Here is a 14,091-nt window from a genome sequence, read left to right as displayed (position 1 = left end):
GTAATAATGTTGCTCAATCATCTTTTTTCCTCCCCTTCTTTCATTCTTTCTTTCTTTCTTCTTATTGTAGTTGAGCAAACCATTCCCGGTAATTTCTGAAAGCTTTTCAATTTCTCTCTGTAGGTTGTTGTTTCGTAACATTTTATACAAGAAAAGCTGCACTCGAGGCACAGAATGCACTGCACAATATTAAAACTTTACCTGGGGTGAGTACATTGACTTTTTTTCACTGTAATCATTTTGGAGCGCGGGGTAGTGCGGAGACCCGTTTGCAGAAGGTGCTACTTAGAAGCTCTTAGTGCTCCAAATGGCTTTGGTCTTTCAGGGGAGGTTAATGCCCTTTTGGCTCAACCTCCATGCACTCTGCCAACTGGACAGCCCAACTGTGATCTTGTTAAGGGGGTTGAAAAGCTGCTTGTAAATGTTGTATGGCAACCATCCCCAGTGGTGAAACCATGCAGGGTTTTGTTTTGTTTTGTTTTGTTTAATGGGGGTGGGGGGAATCCCAAAGGGAAAAGAAAAGCAAACAGAAAGGAACCGTGTGTTGTAGGATTTAGAGGACTGGGTTTGAATATAGAGCAGTCCTCAAAGGTGTATGGTTCCAGATGAAGAACATGCTTTCCCTGCCCAATCTCCATCTCAATGTGGAGATAGCTCAGCTAAATTTGGCTAGATCTCAGGCAGCATTCACTTCTGAAGATTTTTGGTGCAAAAGGGGGCCTTGGGGGCCCCAAACAGTGTTCCCTCTAACAGGGATTCCCAGATGTTGTTGACTTCAACTTCCAGAATCCCCAGCTGCAGTGACTTTGGCCTGGGGGTTATGGGAGTTGTAGTAAACAACATCTGCGAATCCCTGTTAGAGGGAACACTGGCCCCAAATATTCCCTGAACATTCCCTCTGCCATGTGTTTCCCACCAGTTTGGAGTGTCTTTGCAACTTCAGCTGGCTGCTTGCATGGTGCCATTTCCCCCACCCCCACCCGCTTGACCGTTGTGGCTGGTAAAGGTAAAGTGTGCCCTCGAGTCGGTGTCGACTCCTGGCAACCACAGAGCCCTGTGGTTGTCTTTGGTAGAATACAGGAGGAGGAGTTTACCATTGCCATCACCCGCGCAGGATAGATGCCTTTCAGCATCTTCCTATATCGCTGCTGCCCGATAGAGGTGCTTCCCATAGTCTGGGAAACATACCAGTGGGGATTCAAACTGGCAACCTCTGGCCTGTTTGTCAAGTCATTTCCCCGCTGCGCCAGATGGTAATTATAGTCCAACAACATCTGGGGACCCAAAGTTGAGATATGAGTCAGAGCCAGCGTGGTGTAGTGGTTAGAGTGCTGGACTAGGACCGGGGAGACCTGAGTTCAAATCCCCATGCAGCCATGAAACTAGCTGGGTGACTCTGGGCCAGTCACTTCTCTCGCAGCCTAACCTACTTCACAGGGTTATTGTGAAAGAGAAACTCAAGTATGTAGTACACCGCTCTGGGCTCCTTGGAGGAAGAGCGGGATATAAATGTAACAACAACAACAACAACAACCCTTGATGTAGTCATTCAGGCTGGCCATGAGGTGACACTGCAAAAAGAAAATGAAGATTTGCACACAGTGATGTCATCACGTACCCAAATTTGGTTAGCTAACCCTAAAGAGGCTCACACTGCAGTATCCCAAGTAATGGGGGAAATGGAGTAGATATGCCCATGTGTGTTGGATGGGAGTGCGACTGTATTGCATGACAGTGTGGCAAACCCGTTCTCCTTGCCCCCATGAAGAACACTGAAGTGGGAGTTAGCTTCAATGGAAAACAGCTCAAGATCACTTCAACAGAAAACACCCCACTTGCTGCCCAGGCCTAGCTCTGCTCCGTCCTTTTTCTGTAGGTCCTGGCTGACATCCAGACTCACTTCCTGAAGAGTAATATTTAGGAGTTATACTATAGGACTGCTACATTTCAATGGGACTTCCTCTAGTAAATTTAGACAGGATGTCAGCCAATGAAGCGATCCTCACGATCGCTCCAGGAGGCTACCCTCTTCTGCGGAGAGGAAGCCCAAAAGCTCTTACCTCCCCACAGACGATCTCAGGCGCGCACATGATTACCGGCTCTGTCACGGAACCGGTTGGGGCTGTGGGGATCAGGGGCCGCCTGGCCCCCGGAAGTCCCAGGATGCCCAGTGCGAGTGTATGGGGCATCCTGGGGAGCCCCCCAACACCAGGAGGCTTGTTGTAGCCTCCCAGTCAGAGGTCTCCTTGTGAGTCACCAAGGCACGGAGCCACGCTGTGGTGACACACGATCAGGGGGACGGGGTTGGCGGAGCCCTAGCTCTGCTAACCTTGTTTGAGGGGAGAAGGAATTAGGTGGGCTAGCAGCCAGGAGCCGTGTGGCTCCTAGTGCTGCACACGGCCGCTCAAAAGCGGGCTGGGCTCCCTTAGTCCGCTTTCAAGCAGTCGTGAGAATAGCCTTAATGTCTGCACTAGCTAACTTCTGTGTGATTCATACCAAGAGGTGCGGTTCATAGCTTGTGTGTGCCATGCCTCACAGACTGCAAGATTTCTGCTCAAAGCATACCTTGTTGTGCCGGCGCAACTCTAGTCTGGAATGCAGGCTCCTGACTTGGTGGAACTAGCTAGCGCATCATCCTTGCATGAGTCCAACATGTTTACACTAGTGCAGTGTTTGCCTTTATTTGTTTGTTTTCTCTCAGTCAGGGGCGTAACTATAATAGGGCAAAGGGAGACAGTTGTCTGGGGGCCCACTGCCTTGGGGGGGGCCCAGAGGCAAGTCACATGACTGACTCCCCCAGCTGCGCACCCACCCAGGCTTCCTTCAGTTGTATTCATCCTCTGAAATTGATGTGAATGTTAAGACCTGAAGATACCAGAACAGCATGTCTTTCTCTAGTACCATTAAATGACTCGCATCGTCCACAATTTACAAAACCTTTTTAAAAATAATTTTGGATAATGTTCTATTGTGGCACATAGGAGGTAGAGGTGTGTGTGTGTGTGTGTAAATTTTACTATGCTTTTTGTTACCACTATTCAGCCTCATTTAAGATTTCTTTACTTCATGAGCTGAGCTTCAGTGTGTTGCGGGGCAGGGGGCATTTTAAAATCTTGTCTCTGGGCCCACTCCAACCTTGCTGTGCCCCTGCTCTCAGTAGCTACAGTTGTAATTTCTCAGGATTTAACTCCCTGCCCTGAATCTCTAGAAGCTAAATCTCTGAGAAGAAAGTGGGTGCATCCTGACTTTAGTACCCATCCATGTAAATGCATGCAGACGACGCTCAGGTGCCATGTATCACAGCATAGCCTACCATTTAACACAGGGTAGATGTTGAGGTGTATTTTGAATGGCTCACAGCACTGCAGTATAACACTATTTTGTCTGGGGATGGGGCCATAGCTCAGTGGAAGAGCATCTGCTTTGCAGGCAGGAGGTCCCCAGCTCAATCTCTGACACCTCCCAGGTATGGCTGGGAAAGACTCCTGCCCGAAACCACCATGGGGAGCTGCTGCCAGTCAGTGTAGACAATACTGAGCTCAATGGACCAATGGTCTGACTTGGTATAAGGCAGCTGCCTATGTTCCTGTGTCTGGTGTATCTTAAGAACACAACACACACACCCTCTCTGTTTTTCAGTTAGTGCAGAATGTATACAATAGCATGAATCACAGCAGAGTAGCTGAATAGAGCATACTAGCTGAACCTGCACAGAGCATCTGTGCGCTAGGACTTGTTGGCTCCCCCACCACAGCCCCCTCACCCCAGAGACCTCCCCACCTGAGCCCCCCCCCCACACTGCCACATCCCCACTGCTGTCATTGCTTCTCACCCGCCTTCAGACCGTCAGTGCCCCCATAACATGGCTTCTCTCCCAGCCGTCCCTGCTGAAGTCATTGCTTCCCCCACCCCCCCCTCACCTGAGCTGTGCTCCTGCTCTTCCTCCATCCCATTGTTTCCATCCCCCTCACACCTCCTGGTTGGGGTTGTGGCGTCGCCAGTGCCGATTGGCCAAGCCAGAGCCCCATAACCCCAGAGACCTCCCCACTCTAACCTGAGCCTCACTCCTGATCCTCCCCCCTCCTCCCTGCAACAGCAACGGCGGTTGACCAGGTCCTTCCTTGCTGCCGACGTCACCGCCATGGCTGCTCACTCCCCTCAGGCCACTGACAGGCCCGAGCCCCTAGCGCCCCTCATCTGACTGACTGACTGCCTGCCTCCCTCCGCCAATGGGCTCAGTAGCCTCGAGCCAGGAGCAGCAGCGACTGACTGGGTCCATCCTTGTTGCTGCTGCCACTGCCATGGCCGCTCTCTCCCCTCAGGCTGCTGACCAGCCCGGGCCTGTCCCATCCCTCACCTGCTTGCTTCCCTCCACCAATGGGCTCAGTAGCTCCGAGCAGGAGCAGCAGCATGGGGGTTGACCTGGCTCTTTGTCACTGCCACTGCCATGGCTGCTCGCTCCCCTCAGGCCACTGACAGGCCCGGGACATCCCTCGCCTGCCTCCCTCCCTCAGCCAATGGGCTCGGTAATCCCAAGCAGGAGCGGCAGCAGTGAACTGGGCCCTTTCTCACTGCTGCTGCCATGGCCGCTCACATGGCACAGGAACCTTGCTGCTGGAGAAGCCTGCTGGCCTCGGTAGTCCCACCCATGCACACTGCTCTCCTCACCCCCCGTCACAGCCCACTCACCCCAGAGACCTCCCCATTCTCCAGCACAATGGCAACAGCAGCACTATTTCCTCCCCACATGGTACTTTCCTCCCCTGCACCACCGCCTCCTTGGGACTCTCTTCTCCACCACCCACCTCTTCCACCAGGTCTTTCTCCTCAGCTGCCCCGTCGGGCTCTTCCAGTTCCCCGGTTGCCGCTTGGGAACCCCCACCCCCAACAATGCTGCCCTTCTTTCTTACTCTCTGCCCCTCCCTTCTTGTTTCTCTCTCTCTCCCTCCCCCCATCTTATTTTTCCCCCTCCCTTCTTAATTTCTTTTTCTATTTCCCTCTTTATTTCTTCCTCTGGCTTCTTTCTTTTTATCTGTTTATTTCAGAGGGTCTCCATGCCACAGAATTCTCACTGCCAGAGAAACCCGTTGATTGGGCCTCCAGTGTCACTGCTGATTGGTTAAGCTCTGCATGGGCATGGCTTGCCACAATTCTCACCTCCAGAAAAGTCCACTGATTGGGCCTCCAGAGTCACTGCCAGTTGGGTGTGGCTTGCCACGTTCCGCATGTGTACTGCATGGGTGTGGCTTGCCACATATCAGCTAAGGGTTTTATAGAGAGAGATAACAGGCACTAAAGAGCTTTCACCAATGTGTAGTGGAAGGTCTACCTAGTGATTGATTTTATACACACACACACACACACACACACACACAGCCTGCTTTTCCAACTTATACAAATATGACAAATATTTATATACCGCTTTTCAACAAAAGTTCCCAAAGTGGTTTACATAGATATGAATGAATGAATAAATAAGGCTCCCTGACCCCAAAAGGCTCACAATCTAAAACATAAATATAAGATAGACCCCAGATAAAAATACAACAAGGAAATGTAATACAATTAATCAAGCAGTTTAAAAGCTATATAAAGCATCAGCTAAAATCAAATATATTAAAAGCCTTACAGAAGTACAGTTTTGTAAAGGTTTTATAGCCTTTTAGAAACAGTTAAAGAGGCTGCCTGACTAATCTTCCTGGAGAGAGGGTTGCTTAACAGTGGTGCCTCCATGAAAAAAGCCAGCCTCACAGCCAAATGAGCAGAAGACCAGGGCAGGCTGGAGATCAGGGCTTGTGAGACAGTTCTTTAGATCCATCCAGGTAGGCTCCTTAAGGTCCTCTAGTCCTAGGCCTGTAGGGTTTTAAAGGCCTCTAAACCATCACTTTAAACTGGGTCCAGAAGTGAAACTGTGACAAGCACAGCTGATGCAGGATAGGTGCGAACTTCACATGCCACTGGGCTCCCACAAGCCACTGAGCAGCAACATTCTGCACCAGTGTCACCTTCCAAACCATTTTCAGAGGCAGCCCCCCCCCCATCCGAGAATATGAGAAAATAGGTGTTAGAAGCGTGGCACTGTTTTCCACTGGGATGCGTTTTGAGGCCCCGGTTCATAGTGCAGCAGTCCTCTTAAGTTTAAGAACTTTTTATAAAAGCACCCCAAAGTTTGGCTCAATGACACTCTGCATTCTCAGTTTAGTTTGCTCTGCTGACGTATGCAGGGTGCATAAACAGTGCCAGAATATAGCACTGCCAACTATTCTTTCTCTCCTTCTTGAAGTACTTCCCCCTGAAGTACTGCAGAGTGGTGTAAGAAGGCAAGATGCAATCCCATACCCTCCTTCCAATGGGGGGCTCAAGTTAAAGCTGGAGCTCCACACTTCTCCTCTTGACTTAGGGCACCAAAAACTCTAGGGATAACCCTAAGTACCAGTACTACCCTCTTGAGCAGCAGCATTGCCTGCTGTGTTGGAGCCTCACAGCAGCTGGCACTGCCCATATTTCACTGCGGGACATGCAAGCCATTGGCTGACATTCTCCCTCTAGGTACAAATGGGAGCTGCAAAGGGATGCTCAAAACCCAGATCTGCTCGTTGATTTCCATGAGAGATACAGATGGACCATGAGTGGTTGTGACATCTGGCCCTAGCAGCTGTCTACAGTTAGACCAACCTACCTTCCTTCCTTCCTTCCTTCCTTCCTTCCTTCCTTCCATCCATGTGATTTTTGGCAGATGATGAAGCTCTTCTCATGATCTGCGAGAAGAGCTTCTGCTGGGAGCAGGCTTAGCCCGCTCTCCCCGCGGACAATCCTGCCCAGAGCCCTGGGTGGCCAGATCGGCCACCCACACAACTGCCGGCTCCATCAAGGAGCTGTCAGGGGTGGCGGGGATCGGGGGCCGCCCAGCCCCCAGAAGTTCCAGGATGACCTGTGCGAGCGCGCGAGGCATCCTGGAGAGAACCCCAAGTAAGCAGCCTCCCGGTCAGGGGTCTACTTGTGTGTCAGCGCATGCCACAGCTTGCTCCATCAACCTCATTTAAGGGGAAGCTGTTAAGCAGGCTGGCCGCCTTGGGAGCACCGGACTTGCCTGCAAGCCTGATGGTTCCCACGATCAATGGAAAACAGGCTAAGCTCCCTTGATGCCTCGATGCCTCCTTCAAGTGCAAGAACTAGTGTTTGTGTTCTTGGGAATAGTTGGCTGCGTCTTCTGCTTCTTTCTCATTATCCTCCCATTTAAGGGCTTGAAGCTGATAGACAGTCAAACCCAGAAAGGCCTTGTTAGCCCAATTTGTTACTCAGTAAGGTTCCCTCAGCTGCATGATCCATTTCAAAAGAGGTGGGTTTCCGTAACTCTGCTTTTATGTGTGGCTCCAGCAGATAAATTCTCCTCCTTTGCAGAGATGCAAACACATTTACACACTATCTGTTCCTTTGAGTTTCAGCTTTTTTAGTGGACATGAAGAGAACGTTGCTAGGCATGAATGATTAATGCAGCCTCTTGGAAGGAAATATTGCTTGGGTGCCTTGCTGTTTGATTACAAGCCTTGGAATTAGTCAACATTTCCATAATTCTAAACCAATATACACCTGTTTTCCCACTGTGATGTGAAGGCACAACTTAATTTAACAGAAACCCTGCTGTGCTAAATCTCTCATTAAACACTGAGCTAGTTCTGTAATTTAAAGTTGCAGCACCACTATTTTAAGGATATCGTCTTTTTGTGTTGTGAAATTAATAAGAAGTTAATGATGCATTTTTGCTGTACTTCCCTTGGAAACTTCTACAAAGAACCTACAAAGGAATAATTGGCCGGTTATGAATGCATAGATGCAGATATGTTGTATGCAGATTGCCTTCTGGATTGGGGTGGGCCCATGTGTGCCAAACCATGCTATCTGAGGTTTTAAAAGACGTCGTACATCCAACAACAATATTGTGTACTCATAATGATTGGCACTGAATGAGTGTCAGGATGTTGTACATTCTGTAGCAAAAGACTGGCATGCTTAGGTTTGACAGCAATCTTCACTGATTTGCAGGGGGAGAGGTGAGTGTCCTGAATCTAAGCTTTGCACTGCCCACTCCTACAAGTGATTGGCACTGTCAAAGTTGATGGAATTGGCTGTCTCTTTAGCGAATGCATGGGGATCTGAGAAGTCCTATAAGACTTATGAGTAAATGGCACGCTTAACACAGCTGGAAATCTTTCGGCATACATGGGCCAGCTTTGTGAAATAGTGTCTAACGTTGCTTTAGGTAGGTCCCCCCCCTCTTTCCAAATTTTATTTTGCCTTACACAGTGTAGACCTTCAATGTGCTTTACAAAACTAAAATCAGTAAAATATAATAAAATCAGGTAAAATACATTATGGTGTCATGGCCCAGGACTCAGAACCACTAGCACCAGAGGAATCTAGTAGCCTGGAGGAGGGGAAAGATTGTGGCACAGGAAACTACTACAACTATAATTACTACTACTACTACTACTACTACTACCACCACCACCACCACCAAGAATATTTATATACCGCTTTTCAGCAAAAGTTCTCAGAGTGATTTACATGGGAAAATAATAATAAATAAAGATTAATTGTTGGAGCATCAGGACCCCATTGGACCACTGGGGTTTTTTAGGATCATGGATAAAAGTGCTGGACTCCTCCCCTCTTTGTTCTTCCAGTGTTAGTCTCCATTTTGTTTCTCCAGAGATGGCTGTTTGTTTTGGTCTCTCTTTTCAGCCATGAGCTGCAGCTGAAATTAAGCTGCAGGCTTTTCCCACATTTGTTTGTAACCTTTTTCTTTAAATAAATCCTTGTAGTTCTTCAGTACTAAAGAACTGTCTCAAGACTTCTTGCTTTGCTGCTTTCTCACCAAAATGATTTTGCTTTGCTATTTGGGGACTGAACTGTCAATCTTCCCATACATTAATCCCTGGCCCCAAAGAACTGACAATCTACAGGTGAAACTCGGAAAATTAGAATATCGTACAAAAGTCCATTAATTTCAGTAATGCAAATTAAAAGGTGAAACTGATATATGAGACAGATGCATTACATGCAAAGCGAGATAAGTCAAGCCTTAATTTGTTATCATTGTGATGATCATGGCGTACAGCTCATGAAAACCCCAAATCCACAATCTCAGAAAATTAGAATATTACATGGAACCAAGAAGACAAGGATTGAAGAACAGAACAATATCGGACCTCTGAAAAGTATACAGTGTACTGTGCTTGATTGACCAGCAAACTCGCCTGACCTGACCCCATAGAGAATCTATGGGGCATTGCCAAGAGAAGGATGAGAGACATGAGACCAAACAATGCAGAATTGCTGAAGGCCGCTAATGAAGCATCCTGGTCTTCCATAACACCTCATCAGTGCCACAGGCTGATAGCATCCATGCCACACCGCATTGAGGCAGTAATTGCTGCAAAAGGGGCCCAAACCAAGTACTGAATACATATGCATGCTTATACTTTTCAGAGGTCCGATATTGTTCTATTCTTCAATCCTTGTCTTCTTGGTTCCATGTAATATTCTAATTTTCTGAGATTGTGGATTTGGGGTTTTCATGAGCTGTACGCCATGATCATCACAATGATAACAAATTAAGGCTTGACTTATCTCGCTTTGCATGTAATGCGTCTGTCTCATATATCAGTTTCACCTTTTAATTTGCATTACTGAAATTAATGGACTTTTGCACGATATTCTAATTTTCCGAGTTTCACCTGTACAAATAAACATAGGCTAGACACCTAATGGTGCAGGGGAAGGTAACTTACCTAGGGAGCAAGAGGTTGCTGGTTTGAGTCCCCACTGGTATGTTTCCCAGAGTATGGGAAACACCAATATCGGGCAGCAGCGATATAGGAGGATTCTGAAAGGCATCATCTCATACTGCGTGGGAGATTGCAGTGGTAAACCCCTCCTGTACTCTACCAAAGACAACCACAGGGCTCTGTGGGCACCAGGAATCAATACCAACTCGATGGCACAGCTTTACTTTAGACATCAGCAACAACAACTGGGAGGATTTTACTGGGGTTGGATAGGGCCAGTTGCTCTCCCCCTGCTAGATATAACCAAACAACCCCAGAGAGAGCCTCAGAAGTACCCTCCTCTCCAGAGACTCATGTTTTGGAATAACTTCCAAGATACCTTCCCTGCTTTTGTGTTTTTCAATAATTATATACATTTATGTTGCTTTTAATTCATTGATGTTATTTGTTGTTGTTGTTGTTGTTTTAAGCTTCATATGGCCAAGGGCCACCTTAAAAGATGCATTACTTCAGTGAGGCTATTCCCACACTAACGGAGGCTAAGGGAGCCTAGTACCGTTCCTCCTGGTCGTGCGCTGCCACGGAGCTGCATAGCTCCCAGCAGCAAAACTCACAAAATACCTCTGCCCTTAAACGAGGTTTGCAGAGTAAGCGCTCCGCTAACCCCGTTTAGTTGACCATGTGCCGCTGCGGAGCGGGTCTGTGCTGTGGTGACACATGAGTAGACCCCCGACAGGGAGGCTACAACAAGCCTCCTGGCCTTGGAGGTCTCTCCAGAATGCCCCACGTACTCGCTTGGGACTTCCAGGGGCGAGGTGGCCCCCAATCACCACCGCCTCTGCCAGCTCTGTGATGGAGCCGTGATGGAGCTGGTAATTGTGTGGGCAGCCAATCCGGCCATCCAGGGAGGGCTCCCTGCTCATGTGCGGGGAGAGCGGGCTAAGCCCACTCTCCCCACACCTCAAGCCACTTCACTTTGCTCATGTGAGAGATAAAGGAAAATGTTAGGATGAGACTTGTTTGAAAGAAACTGGAAACCAATGTTAGTATGAAACTTTTGAATACTAGAGTCCATGTGTAACATATTGGAATAGAGACATGCTTTATCTAAAAAACAAAGACAATATTGTTTTTCTTTAGAACTGTTTTTTCTTTATGAAGAGATTAGGCATATTTAATACACTACTCAATTAACCCACTAAAATTCATATGGTTAGCCAACGAAGGTTACAATGCTAGGCACACATCTGTGAGCAAAAGACTACTAAAGACTCTGATTTTGGATTTTTTTTTAATTGATATGTGTAGTTTGTTTTTATTTTACTGACTCACCATTACCACCCTGCTGCAGTTTAGAAATCAAGGCTATGTATATGTGATGCCAGTATATCTATATTGTCTCACACTTCCTAGCAATAAGCACCTGAAAAAGGTTAATTTACTAATTGGAAACTGACTCATTTTCCTAATAGCACATGGGTATCCATTCATTATCACTGTTTCATAACATTAATATGTAATGTTAGAAATTGACTTTTTTTTTCTGCAGAAAAAATACAGTACTGGGACATTTTCTATTTTATGTTCTACCCCACATCACTGATAAACATGCATATAATTGCTCTGTACTATTTCTTTAATCTGACAACAGCCTGAGTTGTTATAATTAATAACAATATGATATTTTATTTATTTTATTTATTTGCTCAATTTCTAGACCGCCTGTAGAGAATAACTCAGGGCGGAGATGCACTCTTCCTTTAGAAAGCTCAGTATAGCAAAAATAGAGCTCCTACGTTTCTCCTACCTGGGGAGTCCCACACCTCCTGAACTTCACCAGACTTCTGTGATTCAGTGCTCCTACATTATTCACTGCCCTTGAAAATTCTGAAAAACTCAGAATTCCATTAACGCAATTTGATCCCATAAAGCACAATACAATTTTAGATATTGCTCTTAAATGGCACCTGATTTTATTTTATGTCGGGTCAATTGGCTTTCAAAAGCTCTATTGGGATTTCTTGGGGTAGTTAATGTTAAGTAAATGTAACATGATAATGGCTATGAGTGCTTCCTTTTATAGGCTTAGATGGCCAATAACAGAGTTTAATCCTCAGTTAAACTCTGCATTGCTTGAGCTTTGGGTACCCCATGACAGGCTCACTCCTTTTATGGCAGCTGTGTTGGGCTCTCAATACTCTCTCAACCGAGACTGCCTGACTGTACCTCTAGAGTCATTCTCATTAGGGAATTCCCTATGTGAATCCATTTAATTAAGGGTGTAATAACCAAGAAATATAGTTTTCAGAAAGCTCTTATAACTTTAACAGCAAAAAAGGAGTGAGCAGAATCTTTAATGTCTTGTAAAATATTAATAGCCTCTTTCTGCCAGATGTCATCTAGGAGCATGCTTTTTAAAAATTTCTGCCGCCGACCCCCTCTCCAACACGTGCTCCAGATTTGTTAGCGAAAGAATTGCTGTGGGTTTTCTTAAATACATTTTACAGTAATTTAGGGAAGCAGTTCCTCTCAAAGGGACATTTGTTCAGAATATTCTGTTTTAACTAGAACAGGATTTTCCATTTATCATCATCTAGATGAAGATACTGTATTAGGACATCATTGATTGATGTTCATGGGGGTATCAGAAATTTCACAGTCCTTCCACATTGCCTAGAAACCTGAAGTGTACATGTAAGCCAAGAAGTAAGCTCAAGTATATGCATAAGCCAAGACAGCCTACTTACTTGGGGTGGGATGGAACTCCCATTACTGGAATGGGAAATTTGGACATCTCACCCTCCAAACTGGGGCATAAAATATGTCCTAGAATGACTAGGGTGTTTTCAGGCTGGAGACCCATCTGAAATCTCAGATAGTAATCCCAAAGCACCCAACTGCACGACTGATACTCAGAGACGGAGACTCAAAGCCAGTGGTACACAACTCCAGCCCTCCAGCTCTTGTTGGACTATGACTCCCATCATCCACAGCCACAGTGGCCAATAAGGGTGATGGAAGTTGTAGTCCCAACATCTGCAGGAGGGCCAATGATGTGCAACCCTGCTTGAAGCCGATAAGAAAGGATTAATAGCAGTGGCAGCCAGGAATGGTACTTAACAACACTCTTTGCACATCGAACAGCAAGTGCACAAGAGGTGATTGCCTCTTAATAGATGCCAGGATGGGTTGGAATATTGGGCTGGGTTTGTTCTGTTCCCTCTTGACATCCTTGGAGGAAGGGACTTTTACTAGCAGCTAGGAAGGTGCATCTCTGCTTGCATAATACAAGGTGAATTTGCTGATAAAATATACCCAACATCCTGACAAAGCCAACACTGAGCTCACTTCTGCTGCCTTCCAGACTAAGGCAACGTGCATGTTTGCATGTCTGTGTGTGTGTGTGGGGGGGGAATTCTGCGGATCTTCCCCACCTCAGAAGGATTCCCTGTAACCCTGAGGTGGGTCCCTGAATGTTGCACGACCCTCAGGGACCTGCTTTTGGGGGGGCAGGGGAAATTGGCCCCCAGCTAGCACAGAGTGCTGGTACTTCATTAATTAAGATGTCAGCCAGCATATCTTAAGATGTTTAGAACATATATAGCCCTCTTAAGGTATGCTGTGATCAGTCATTGCCCTGCAGTTCTTTTATTTTAGTTTACCTTTCATTGCCCTAGTACTAATTTTCCTCCATTTCCCATATGGTCAGGTTTTGCTCTTCGGATTTGTGACCTTTCAAAATATGTAAAATGATAAGTAGATAGGCACACAGAGATAATACTCAATGTACACACTGGCAGTTATGCAACCAAATATACAGCAAAGCATATTGATCTGGTTTGGAAATAAAGCAAAGTGTGAGTGGCGGTCTTCAGCTGTCTCCATGGGATTGTGAAGTAGCAAAAGAGGCACAAGGTCAGAAACACATGTGCATTTGGGGCACATCTCATCACTGCTATTTGGTGTGCGAAAAGTGGGGGCATAACTGACATTGCAAACACTGTGCATGACATTTTTTGCAAGATATCCATGGTGACTGGGTGGACATTTGCCATTATGTCCATGATGAGATGGTGGATATACACAAATTTAGGCTTTCCTTGTTGAGGGCTTGGATAATGGAGGAAGGCATGGAAGGCAGGATGCCTCTGAGTACCAGTTGCAGGGGAGTAACAGCAGGAGGGAGGGCATGCCCTCAACTCCTGCCTGTGGCTTCCAACGGTATCTGGTGGGCCACTGTGCGAAACAGGATGCTGGACTAGATAGGCCTCCTTGGGCCTGATCCAGCAGGGCTGTTCTTGTG

The 14,091-nt window shown here is 46.7% G+C and overlaps 1 protein-coding gene across 28 annotated transcripts in view; it reads left to right on the top strand.

Moving 5' to 3' along the window:
* CELF2 (CUGBP Elav-like family member 2) overlaps positions 1-14,091 on the top strand; it is a 914,911-nt gene that overhangs the window by 740,224 nt on the left and 160,596 nt on the right. For all 28 annotated transcript variants that reach the window (XM_053253977.1, XM_053253957.1, XM_053253956.1 and 25 more), the window contains one exon: positions 124-206. In XM_053253977.1, the coding sequence (XP_053109952.1) occupies positions 124-206 (83 nt within the window). The remainder of the gene's footprint in view (positions 1-123; positions 207-14,091) is intronic.

This window comes from Hemicordylus capensis, chromosome 5 (assembly GCF_027244095.1).
Source record: "Hemicordylus capensis ecotype Gifberg chromosome 5, rHemCap1.1.pri, whole genome shotgun sequence".
NCBI lineage: Eukaryota > Metazoa > Chordata > Lepidosauria > Squamata > Cordylidae > Hemicordylus > Hemicordylus capensis.
The sequence above is the reverse complement of the archived record's forward strand: the minus strand, read 5'-3'. Positions and strand labels throughout refer to the sequence as shown.